The sequence below is a fragment of the Dipteris shenzhenensis genome, chromosome 19, assembly GCF_047967505.1.
Source record: "Dipteris shenzhenensis isolate YYH24624 ecotype China chromosome 19, Dip_SZ_1.0, whole genome shotgun sequence".
NCBI classification, from domain to species: Eukaryota; Viridiplantae; Streptophyta; class Polypodiopsida; order Gleicheniales; family Dipteridaceae; genus Dipteris; species Dipteris shenzhenensis.
Window position 1 is genome coordinate 55,579,203 of NC_141614.1, and position 13,133 is coordinate 55,592,335.

At 42.4% G+C, this 13,133-nt stretch overlaps 1 protein-coding gene across 1 annotated transcript; it reads right to left on the reverse strand.

Annotated features, from left to right (window-relative positions):
• Positions 1-4,176: 4,176 nt before the first annotated feature.
• Positions 4,177-7,670, reverse strand: LOC147890664 (pentatricopeptide repeat-containing protein At1g03540-like). Its single transcript, XM_087390339.1, has 2 exons — positions 4,736-7,670; positions 4,177-4,693 (listed from the first exon to the last, which is right to left on the reverse strand). The coding sequence occupies exon 1, from the start codon at positions 7,668-7,670 to the stop codon at positions 5,250-5,252; it is 2,421 nt and encodes an 806-aa protein (XP_087246465.1). The 3' UTR covers positions 4,177-4,693; positions 4,736-5,249.
• Positions 7,671-13,133: the final 5,463 nt, after the last annotated feature.

Here is a 13,133-nt window from a genome sequence, read left to right on the forward strand (position 1 = left end):
TATGTACATATCTATGTACAAAGATGTATACATACATACATACATACATACATACATATGTACATACTAGATAATCACAGAGCTACACACTTGTCCACTACCTTGGCAGAGGATAAGAGGGGTGGGGAGGTTAGGGAAGAACTAGGCCATAAATCCTTGCCTAGATAGAGGTGAGCATGCATACTTATAGCTTTAGCTATGGGTGGGCTACCTCCTCAATCCCCTCTAGTTTTGGTGGGGAGGTTAGGCAAAGACTAGAGGAGAGCATACACAATGGTAGCTTTAGTTGTGGGGTCGGCCATCCTCTCAGTCCTCTCAATGAGGTGCAATAGGATACAAGGAAGTGGTTTTGTTCCATGCAAACAAGGTTTTTCCTCAGACACAATCTGTATTGGTAAATAGCTACAATTGGCAATCACCCCCCAGATAAATTAGCAATCACCCCCCTGATACCATCCCATAAGAGGTACTAGCTTGAGGGTTAGCATAAAGTTTTCCAAATATTCTAGTCATGACGTTGGACCAATCTTTTGATCCAAAATACTTTTAACACTTTTTGGTTAGCACCTAAAGGTCTTCATATTAGTTCATGAAGGTCTTCCCACTGTCCAATTGCTAAAGTGGCTAACGAGAGATGTTAACTTTAGGATTCAAGTCACTCTTTACAAAGTTTCTCATTGGCATAGGGGATCTAGTAGTGTTCACTTATGATCATAGCATAATCTAATGATTGTTCACAATGGATGCTAGCGATCTATTACAAGGGAGGCACACGTGACACATACCACATAGATCCTTGATATTGGAAAGACAATGTATGCTATTGAATACCTGATGCCACCCCTCCCTTTAGGCAATACCCCTCAAATAATCTATAGAATAGTGTCTGGGAGTGTATTTGCCAGCATATCAAGGCATGGAGCATTTGAGTAATATGGTGTAGCCTAGTGTTCAAATGGTAGCAAATTCGATCTATTACTCTATTCAAATTCTAGCCAGACATCATGCACATCTCTCTCTCTCTCTCTCTCTCTCTCTCTCTCACACACACACACACACACACACACACACACACAAGCACGCGCACGCGCGCGCATGCACATACGCATGTGCGCCACACACACACACACACACACACACAATGCCCTTCCACTCAACTTCCTCCCTTCCACTGATCTCTCTCTATTGCTGCACAACTCACCACACTTACCTAGGCTACTACACAGCTCTAGATGTCACTGCCGCTAGCCTCCATAGGTTTCCATGAAGCTGGAGTCTTTGGTTGCCCGCTTCTAGTCACCCACCCGATAGCTCACGAGTCAGGTCCAACTTCAAAGTCACAATTCCATTAGTTTAGTTCGGGTTAGTTATCAACAACTTCCCCTTTCTCCCCTAACTTGAGTTGGGGTGAACCCTTAGCTCAACCTAGGGGTTACTTTTAGCTAGGGGGTAACCTAGAAATGGCCAATGGAGCAACCATCCTCCTTTTTGAGCTCTCCCTCATCTATCTCCTCCCCTATAAGTTTAACTCCAGATAGCAAGATGAAGTCGTTTGCTACATGAAGCAAGCTCTCATACTTAGCCATTGTAGCATTTTCAACATGCACTCCCTATTCGAAGACATATCTAAAATAGGAGATCATCTTAGATGCACAGGAGCAAATCTATTACCTACAACAAGAATCAAAGAGCTCAAGCTTCAACTTGCAGCACTTGGGAGAAACGTGCAGGATATGGAGAGTAGTGGAAAGCATGAAATTGTTGCAGAAGTTATACACAAATGTAATATATCTCCAACATCACCGACAATTGTCTCCACGGTTAAGGATATGACCACCAATAAAGTGCAAGAAATGGCTACTGATGCCCGCAACAAAGTCAATAGAGTGGACCTTTACGTGAAAGTAAAAGAGTAGGAAACCAAAGCACACATTAAGATGATCTTACATATTAGGGGATTGAAAGATGGTTGCCTTATGATGAGGAGGGGAAAGACACAGATGACATAATCATATGCATTAAGAAGGAAGTATCACAAGTTGAATGGGATAAATATAATATATCCAATATCAGTCAAAATCGCACACAAGCGCATGTCTACTTCAAGGGGAGGGAAAAACGAGTTAAGATACTTAGACAAACACATAAGCTAAAGGGTACAAGGAGTTAAATATGTGAGGAGCTCACTCTGACCATCTACTTGAAGACTTGGTGACTGTCCTTGCCGTTTGGTGATGCCTATCTCTTGGTAGCTCGTTGGGCTAACCAGGGTGCATCGTTACCTGTTGCTTGGATTGGGTCTGGTTGACGCGTGGTCAACATAATGCCATGGCTTGTAAAAACAAAGGTAAGGGGTACACGCTCTGAAGTTATGATAGTAGCAAGCTTTGGCACTTGTAGAACCAACATTCAAGGTTGACTATCAATCAATGATAGTCGTGTGATCGACAACACACTACATACTAGAATCCAAATACGCACACCTTGCATCATAAGAAAATGCTTTTGGGTCACTGTCACAAGGAAAAATGTTTATCATTTTTGAAAAATAAATCACGAGCCATTTTCTTTAAATAAAACCCACCAAGTCTTCCTCTCATATTGTATTTACCTTGAAAAAACCTCAGGGCAAAGGAATATTGGCTCAAGTGTGATCCACTAGAGGATCTTGTAGATACCCTACTACGTGTCACGGTTACTTCCAACTCAACCTTGTTGGACAAACCGTCTACCACTTTGTCCTTACACCATTGTCGTTTGTCAATTACTTCCAACTCAACCTTGTTGGACACATTGTCTACCACTTTGTCCGTACCCCATTCTTGAAAAGCGCCCTCCATGGTTTCAAAGACGAGTGTACTCAATATCCTTATTCGGACGTTCGTTGCTTCTCACGCGTCCTGTGGGACAAGCCACCATTTGTCTCAATGTCCACACAACTAGTGGGGGCCCAAAGCTGCAACCGAATAGAATCCTACGACTTGAGAAGAATGCTGTGTCCGGTGTCCGGACGCACAGCTGTGAAACCCGCCTTCCTTGCGAGACTAGAAGTCTCAATTGTGTTGGCTAGTAAGTACTAAGTACTCGAAGCTGAGTTCAGCAATTAGGAAGTCAATGGCATCAATAACATCTCGTCACGTGCCCCGTTATCCTGCTTCAACTACCACTTAACATCCAAATGCATCCCTTTCTTCATCTTTCCTCTCGGAACCACTCCACTTAATTGCACACTTGCGCTCGCTGCAAGTGTCACTAACCTGCAAGACAGACACCTGGAGACGCTCCTAGATAAGAAGGGAGTAATTAATGATAGTAGACACAAAGCTTCCTGGCAAATCCACATGCCCAAGTGTCAAGCTCATCTGAGTCAGCGCGCCCCATTATGCTTACTATTTTTGTTCTCACAACCTGAACTCTTTAACGGCACGGCCAGATTTTTAAAATAGCCTTAGCTAGTAGCAGTACGCTTATGATGTCCTTCAAACTAAATAGGAAATTAACAACGATCCTAAAGATGAGCAATGCTTTGAGTCATTACTTGCTATACTATATATGGTATTTTGAGTGTAGGTTTAAAGAATATGGATGAGGAAGAAGTACTGCTTGAATTCCTTTGCTTGTGTTGGATTAGGTCCCATAGACCTTTGAGGTCTTCAGAGAATGTTTATACCATCAGTTGGATCCATCTATCTCCACTGTATCAACGGATGAGGACACACTTCAGCCTCAGCCTATCCAATCCATACTTCGCATTTTAGACTTTCCCTTTGCCGTTTCATGCATTGTTGCATACTTCGTCTTGTAGGTGATTTTGGGTCTTCCGAAGACATTGATAAACTTTCTTCCTTTCTTTCTCTTTTTAAAGTCTGCATGTAGCATTAAAAAGGATCTATTTCCCCCATACGTGAACAGGAGATTAATGGCGATCCTAAATATGAGCGATGCTTTGAGTCATTGATGCAGTTGGAGAGGTCTTGGATGTGTCACCACCTACAATCTATTGCCCCCATATCTCTAATCAGTCTAGAACTGTAATGATTATAACGTGGTGTAAGGATTTTGAGAGGCGGCTGCCAGAGTTTAGATGATTCAATTGGAAATCCACGATTTGGTCCAATTAAGGATATAACTAAGCTGCCAATGTGACAGCGTGTGTGCTGCCCACATGGCACCCTCTCTCTTTCCCTACAGATGCCACTCCCCCATGCAGTCCTGATTTGGAGGTTAACATGTGGGGAGTTGATCCTACTTTCCCAACGCAAACCACCAAGTCTTTCCTGGACTGCTGTCCATTCCACCCTTTCTATCCCATGCAGCATCAAGCCCACCACATCAATATTGGCAATGGCATGATATCCTGCTCCAAAACCCTGTGATGACAGAGGCCAATAAGGCACCGCCGACCTTGGTCCCGCATTCGGCATCATCAACGAGGGCAGCTTGGAGGGCAAGGTTACTTTACGAATCAGGATCACCTAGGGCTTGTTTAGAAATCAGGCTGCAGCTGAATGTGATTGTGAGGGAGTTTGTTGCTTACCATTGCCATTGCCATCGCCCAAGCATAAGGGAGCAGGAGTATGTACAGCAGAGATGATTTTGTGTGCCATTTATTATGCATATATGATGGAGGATATCAAAGATAGTGAGTAGCTAGGGACAGTCTTTTGATGAACCATTTTCCCAACAGCATGACCTGAAAGCACATGCTCACAAATGTAGGCAAGTGAGAGCACACCTAAACTGTCTTCATAATGGAAGCAGCATGTGTGAGAGGTGGTTTTGACATTGAGACTAGGCATCATTTGGAGCTCTTCACAGGGGTATAAGAGCATGTACACCCAAAAAGTACGCCACGACACATTTCCCTTCCTCCAGCTGCTTATGTGCCATATGGAACTCTGGTCATCTAGTGCCATCGTTGCTTCGACTCTGTTACATCATCCCATCTAGCATATCCAGACAATATATTTGACAGCATTGCATAGGGTGCAGACATTTTGGGATCTGATTGAAAGAACTTCTTTGCAGCACGTACACCCCGGTCCTCATCACCATGAATTCGGTAAGCACTGAGCAAACTTGACCAACATTCTCAAAGGGCATCAACTTTGTCAAGTCCTCAGCCTCATCCAAGTGTCCTGGTCGACCAAGAAGGTCAATCATGCACACATAATGGTCCACTGTATGCATGATGCCATGCCCTTGCATCATACAGGCAAAATAATATCGGCCATCATCAACCTGTCCCGTTACGACTCTGTTACATCATCCCATCTAGCATATCCAGACAATATATTTGACAGCATTGCATAGGGTGCAGAATTTTTGGGATCTGATTGAAAGAACTTCTTTGCAGCACGTACACCCCGGTCCTCATCACCATGAATTCGGCAAGCACTGAGCAAACTTGACCATGCTAAAGGAACATTCTCAAAGGGCATCAACTTTATCAAGTCCTCAGCCTCATCCAAGTGTCCTGATCGACCAAGAAGGTCAATCATGCACACATAATGGTCCACTGTATGCATGATGCCATGCTCTTGCATCATACAGGCAAAATAATATCTGCCATCATCAACCTGTCCTGTATGACTGCATGCAGTAAGCACACATACAAAGGTGATCGTGTCCGGTTTGACACCCTCTATGAGCATCTGATGAAATACATTCAGAGCCTCCTTGCCATGCCCATTATGTGCACACATCGCAATCAAAGCATTCCAAGAAACCACATTTCGGTGAGGCAATTTCTGAAATATATTCCTTGCACTGTGCATACTTCCACACTTTCCCAGCATGCTGATGAGGGCAGTCCCCACTACGACATCCTGTTCGTAACCATTGTCAACGATGGCACACTGAATCTCTAGTCCCATTTCAAGGACAGCCAAGCTGGCACATGCATCAAGTGCACCAATAAAAGTAATGTGGTCTGGCTTGAAACCTTCAAGCTGCATCTGCTGAAATAGATCCAAAGCTTCCCTGTCATGACCATTCTGAGCAGATGCACAGATGATGATGCTCCACGATACAACATTTTTACAAGGCATTTTGCCAAAAAATGTCCTGGCAATGTGCATATTTTTACACTTTCCATACAAGTTTATGAGAGCATTTCCCACAGCAACGTCTCCCTCACATCCACTTTCAACTATGGAAGCATGGATCATCTGCCCCTCTTCTAGAGGGGCTGCAAGGCCGGTACATGCATCAAGGGCACATATGAAAGTAGTGATGTCTGGTTTGAAGCCTTCTAGATGCATCTGCTGAAAAAGATGCAGGGCCTCTTGACCAGACCCGTTCTTGGCATGAGCATCCATCATGACACACCAATTAATAGAATCCCGTGATTGCATCACGTCAAATATGTTCTTTGCATCCTGCACACTTCCACACTTGCCATACATATTCACAAGGACAGTCCCGACCACAACGTCTTGCTCATATCCACTTCTCACAATGGACGTGTGGATCTTCTTCCCCTCTTCTAGAGATGCCAGGCTGGTACATGCATGAAGAGCGCTTATGAAGGTGATCTTGTTTGGCGTCATGCCCTCAAGCTGCATCTTATAAAGAAGATCCAGGGCCTCCATGTCATGCCCATTGGCAGTACATGCTGCAATCATGGCGCTCCAAGAGACAACATTCAGATGCTGCATTCTACAAAACAGCATCCTTGCATTGTGCAAACTTCCACACTTACCATACATATTGACCAGAGCAGTCCCCACAGCAACATTTTCCTCATGTCCACAGAAAACTGCGGCAATATGGATCTCTTGACCTGCTTCCAGGGCTTCTAAGATAATGCATGCCTCAAGAATAGAGATGAACGTAATCTTATCTGGCTTCACACCTTCAAACTGCATTTGACGAAAGAGATCTAACGCCTCCTTGCCATGCCCGTTCTGAGCATAGGCAGCGATCATTGCATTCCAAGATACGACATCACGTTGAGGCATTCCGTCAAACACGCCCTTCGCATCATGGAAAGCCCCATACTCTGCATATGCTTTGAATAAAATGTTCCATGAATACACGTTGGCATTACGTAATTTGTAAAACAGAATATGTGCATCCTCCAAACTTCCACAGCTGCCATACATTTGAATTAGGCAGTTCGCAAGAAACGTATCGCTATCATAACCAAGTCCGTTAATGTGAGCGTGCACGAGCCGCCCATTACACAAGGCCTGAGATTTACCAAATTGCTTCAAGAGAGATACTAAAGCAGCCCGGTTTGCAGGCTCTTCCAGATCATCCAAGTCAAGAATCTCATGCTCGCAACTTGTCGCAGTGGGGTGTCTCAGAAGTTTGTCTGTTCGATCAAGGTTCTTCTGAGTCGTCCGCCATGCGTCTGGTTGAGTTTCTAGCGATGTTGTGTTCCAAATACGTTCGAGGGAAGCATGTACCAGGGGCACGGTTACGTCATCTACTTCTGTGCAAGCGAGGAAGGAATTCCATTCGTAAGGCCACGATTCGCGTAATTGCTGTGTGTGCGAGGTGAAGATGATTTGTATATGGGTTGTAAAGTAATGGGCGCGTAAGGTCGAGAGTCGTTGAGTTGTCCATTGACAAATCACGTTCTGGTGCGGAGGAGAGAGTGAGAAAGAGCGAGCTAAAGAAGAAGAAGAAGAAGAAGAAGAAGAGCAACATGGCAACACTTCCATAGCCTTACAAAATGGGTTTCGGTCCATCTATCTAATTTCTACTTTATACTTGCCATATAATTTTCGAGCATTCGCACCTTGCTAGCACTGAGGATGGAGCACCCAAATCATGTTTTCTTCAAAATTGGCTCTGCCTGCCCACGACCAATGAGCTATTGGACGGGAGCAAGCTTTCTGACAAGAATCCTGAGCAAAGTCAATAGTTTTCCTGCGTTAGAAACTTAAGCAGGGTTCACACTATGCCCCTCGACATGGAGAAAAAGTGTAGGACATGTTCTTGGTCCTACTTGGACCAATAGGTGAGACGGGCCCGAACGTGGAGGAAAAGAAATAGTGCTCGACTTCAGTAGGCCACCCAACTCCTTGGCCAAGAAAAGAAAAGGACGGGCAATGCTCTGCTTGGTCTTCTATTTGGACCTACAAGATTCCCCATTAGCCCAATCATCTTTTAGTGTAATAATGTGGCAGACTTTAATTATATCATGACCATCGGGTAGTGTGAACCACATCTCTCGGCAACCATCTTGTGAACCCACCCTTAGCAAGCAGGTTGTAGCCGACGCAAACGACTTGGCAATGTTGCAGCTACACATGAAGAATTCCATCACTCAATTCAATGCTTTTGCCCACCTAGGCTTGCTTTATGACAGCACTTGTACTACTGACAGGCAACATGGGTCTTCCCAAGGGAATCGTGCGCACGTGCGCGCGCGTGTGTGTGTGTGTGGATATTTCAACACAAACATAATCCATTTCAATCCTTTCAAGACGAGAAGCCACAAGACAAAGTCTAGAAGAAGGTTCTTTACATTAAATATTGGATTTTGCTATACACACCACATGACATTGAAGGAGCTCCACTCACCTGCATCCATCCACACAAAAGCCAAGTTAGAGCAAGCACATTTAAATGTGGGACTAGAGGCTTCAAGGCATAGGTCCACTTGTTATCGATGTCGCAATATCACGTGATATAAACAAAAATCATAATCTCCAACACCCTTGGTTGGCAGTGCCTTGTATGGCACTTCTACACTAGAATCACAAGCCTCCAGATGCTCCATATATGTGGGGCACGTAAATAAATCCTCTTTGAAAGATATCATTCTGTGCAAAAGGAACAAGATAAAGCATGCCTCTCACAGTATGTATAATGATCACACCTCAAGATCGGAAGCGATAGGGCAAAGCTTCTTACATTTGATATTTAGCTAAACTTTATGGGATCGATCCTATACTTAGGTCGTATCACTAAAACACTGCAAGTAATTAAAAAATGCCACGTGGTTGGCATGAAGCCATTCAACAAAAATATATCCACACACGTTCTTCTCAATAGCATTAATCATGAATGTAGAGTTCATAACTTTTAAGCTTATACAGTTGATCATGTGTGGCTACGTCATGTAGTCACTTATGCATATGAGTATAGAGTAATTCTGTATAGCTATGCCATGTAGTAGCTCGAGCATAAAAAGTGAAAAAATGATGTCATCCTATTTAGACTTTTTTCGGCCACCATTAGCTTGCGTTAGGTTATCTAAGGTGGCCAAGCCTTATGTAAGTATGCTAGCATCTAGAACCCAAGTCCAATATGGGTTAGGATGATTGTGAGCCATGATAGCATATCTATGTGATCCTTGTGTGCCACTACAGCAATAATCATTGCTGACCCGTGATTTTGTTTTGTGTAGAGGTAAGCATAAACGAGGCATAAACTAATGCTTGTCATAGCATTTACGAGTTTCACTTATACTTACGTTGGATGCAAAAATCAGCCAGGTGCTTGAGCTATGATTCCAATTAGAGAGTCGTTTGTACAAAAGCTATGACATATATCAACGTTGAGATAGGATGACGGAATCCAATCCTAAGACTATCAATTGACATGCACCAGTCTAAGAGTGTCACCCTGCGTAAAGGCAAGCAGAATTCTTGCATGAAACCATTATCACAGATCGAGTTGGATTTTTTGCGTACCCCACATGTGATATTTCGTTGCCATATTCATATGAAGCATCACACAATTTTATAGCTTACAATGTTTTTCCATACATACCATTCTCATAAAAAATGGGTTTAGTAGGTGCATCTACTTTATCAAGAGAAATCCAAATGTGAATCCATAAGTGATTACCATCTCTTGAGATGCCCAAACTGTTATCACCTTTCATGGGTTGCAATCTTTATTTCGATTTCCCGAATATCATGGATTATCAGATGTACCATGATCGATAAGAAGAAATACCGATATCAACACTAAGGTCAAGCTATGAGAAATCGCTAAGCACTACATCATCGAAAAGAGCACACATGTGGTGTATTACGTTATGATAGACTTTGGCTGACTACAATCGATCATCCATAGTTCCACTTAGTTAGTGGGATGGAGACTACAATGCACCTAATAGTGCATTTATCTTACAACGCCCAAAACTAGGAATGAAATGGTCGATGATAGTTGATTAAAAAAAATTTAGGGTTCATCACCATAGTATACCATTTCTTCACATTTTGCTCTATCATCCAAGATATTGATAAGGATCTACTAGCTCAACGTATGGTCATATACTCCCTAAAGCATGTACAATTTTATATACTCCATGGGATTTATGTTTATATTGCCTTATGCATAATACTGTGACCTGTGGTTGGTCCAATCAAAGCCTTTAGTCGACCATGCACTATGCTCGGCATTTTAAGCAATGCCAACGCTATGCTTGAATCATGATCAAATGCTCATAGAGGATGTTAAACTGGACATAATCACCTTTGTATGTGTGCTTACCGCATGCAGTCATACAGGATAGGTTGATGATGGTAGATATTATTTTGCATGTATGATGCAAGAGCATGGCATCATGCATACAGTGGACCATTATGTGTGCATGATTGACCTTCTTGGTCTATCAGGACACTTGGATGAGTGTGAGGAATTTATAAAGTTGATGCCCTTTGAGAACGTTCCTTTAGCATGGTCAAGTTTGCTCAGTGCTTGCCGAATTCATGGTGATGAGGACTAGGGTGTACGTGCTGCAAAGAAGTTCTTTCAATCAGATCTCAAAAATTTTGCACCCTATGCAATGCTGTCAAATGTATTCTCTAGGTATGCTTAGATGGGATAATGTAGCAAAGTCGTAGCCACAATGGCACTAGATGATCAAGTTTGTGCGTGAAGTTTGCTATAAGACATGTTAATTCAACAATATGCATGGTGAGCTCCATATGGCACATAAGCAGCTTTTTGGGTGTACAGGCTTTGATACCCCTGTGAAGAGCTCCAAATGATGCCTAGTCTCAATGTCACAACCACCTCTCACACATGTTGCTTCCATTATGAAAACGGTTTAGGTGTGCTCTCACTTGCCTACATTTGTGAGCATGTGCTTTCACGTCATGCTGTTGGGGAACACGCTCATCAAATAACTGTCCCCTAGCTACTGACTATCTTTGATATCCTCCATCATATGCGCATAATAAATGGCACACAAAATCATCTTTGTGACATGCTCCTACTCCCTTATGCTTGATGTTGCATGGGATAGAAAGGATGGAGCGGACAGCACTCCAAGAAAGACATGTGATTTGCGTTGGGAAAGTAGGATCAACTCCCCACATGTTAATCTCAAAATCAGGACTGCATCGGGGAGTGGCATCTATAGGGAAAGAGAGAGGTTGCCATGTGGGCCTCACACATGCTGTCACATTAGCAGCATAGTTATATCCTTGATTGGACCTTTCCTATAGGGCCCATCAATAGGCACCAGCAAAAAGGGCCTTATATGGGCCTCAAAAGGTGTGCTGGTCAGCCATTCCAAGTCATCCATGTAACAGATTTGGTTGGCTATTTATGAGGTTGGCTAGCAAGTCTATAAGGTCAATGAAGCCACACATTGGGTTGGTAATTTTCCATACCATGTTGGTCTATAAATGGGCTCGGTCAGCAAGGAAAGGGGATAGAGTGTCCTCTATAAAAAGGCCCCCTTGGGGGCAGAATAACAATGCAGAATAGATATGGTTATGCTTCCTAGATTCATTTAGGATAGGTTCTACTGGAAATTTGTTTAGGCTTGGCACAACAAGGCAGGCCCATTAAAAGTTAATCCCTAACATTTGACGATTAATCGACAAACTTGCTATGAAACCACAGATGGGTGCAGTGAACAAAGCCTTGTTTCCAAAGGAGAACTTTGTGAGGCTGTGACCTGCTGTGCATGTCAAATGCTCCCTTGTTCTTAACAAAAGAAGCCTTAGAAGGTCTATGTCTTTGTGTAGTTTGTATATTTGAAAAGCTTCATTCTATACAAGGAAGCATCCATGGTATCATTAGAGGGGTTTCTCATGAGAGCATTATGTTGTCTTCCATTGATTATATCAGTGAGGCAGTACTAATTTTGTTGGAGTTTTTGGGGAGGCTTCAAATAAAGTGTGTTTTTTACTCATTTACAATTATTTTTTGACAACAGAGCATAGGAGCCAAGGAACGGGAATGGTTTGGGAATGTCCGATGCTGGACATGGGAACATTTCATGATGGGGGAATGTGGAAGGGGAAACAGGAATGCCACATCATATGACATGTCATCAAATCACATGGAAATATAAATCACTTTTAACAGCTTTAAACTTTCCATTTCAGCTTTAAACTTTAAAAACACAAAAATCCATAGAACATTGAGATGTACATTGATGCAGATGTTTGCAATGTACAAACTAAGGTGATGCTAGAATCAATGAGAATGAGAAAATCTAAGAGGAAACCCTACTAATTAGTAGATAGAGAAAAAAACTCTCATGCATAAAGACCTAAATAAGCAAAAATACACTTATTCAGCAAATAAGAGAAGCATAAGATGGGATCTATGAAGAAGAAAGTCGTGGAATCCAGAATCGTAGGCCAAAATATATTGTCTATGTCAAACATGAAACTCTACCCAATCTATGTGTATGTAAAGCACTCTGTGTGCAATCAAAGAGTTCGTGGAAGTATTTGCTGCAAAATAAAATCAATAGGAGTTCAAAAATCAATAAAAATCTGAGCAAGAAGACGAATTTTGTACTTTTTTGATTGAGGACATGTTTCATGGACAAACTTCTTTCATGTTGGCCTTTGGATTTTGTTGAAGCTTTTCTCGTCTTGTACTTGAGTTGACAGACGTGTTGGCAAGATGGACTAGTATGGAGATGTGACACTTGAGGTCATATGTTCAAAATATCAAGTGCCACACTTGTAAATCCATCTTGTCTATTTTAAGCATATTTTGTAAAAGTATAACTCTTGTAACAATTTCTAGTATAATATATACTTCTTGTGTAAGAGGATCCATGGACAATGCCCATATCCAAAAAGTAGACTTGGTTTCTATGAGATATTCCAATAGATAAGAAGACAATTGGATGCAAGTCAACTTACATAGTCAAGATGGTACACTTGATAAGTATAAATCTTGACCGATATGCATAA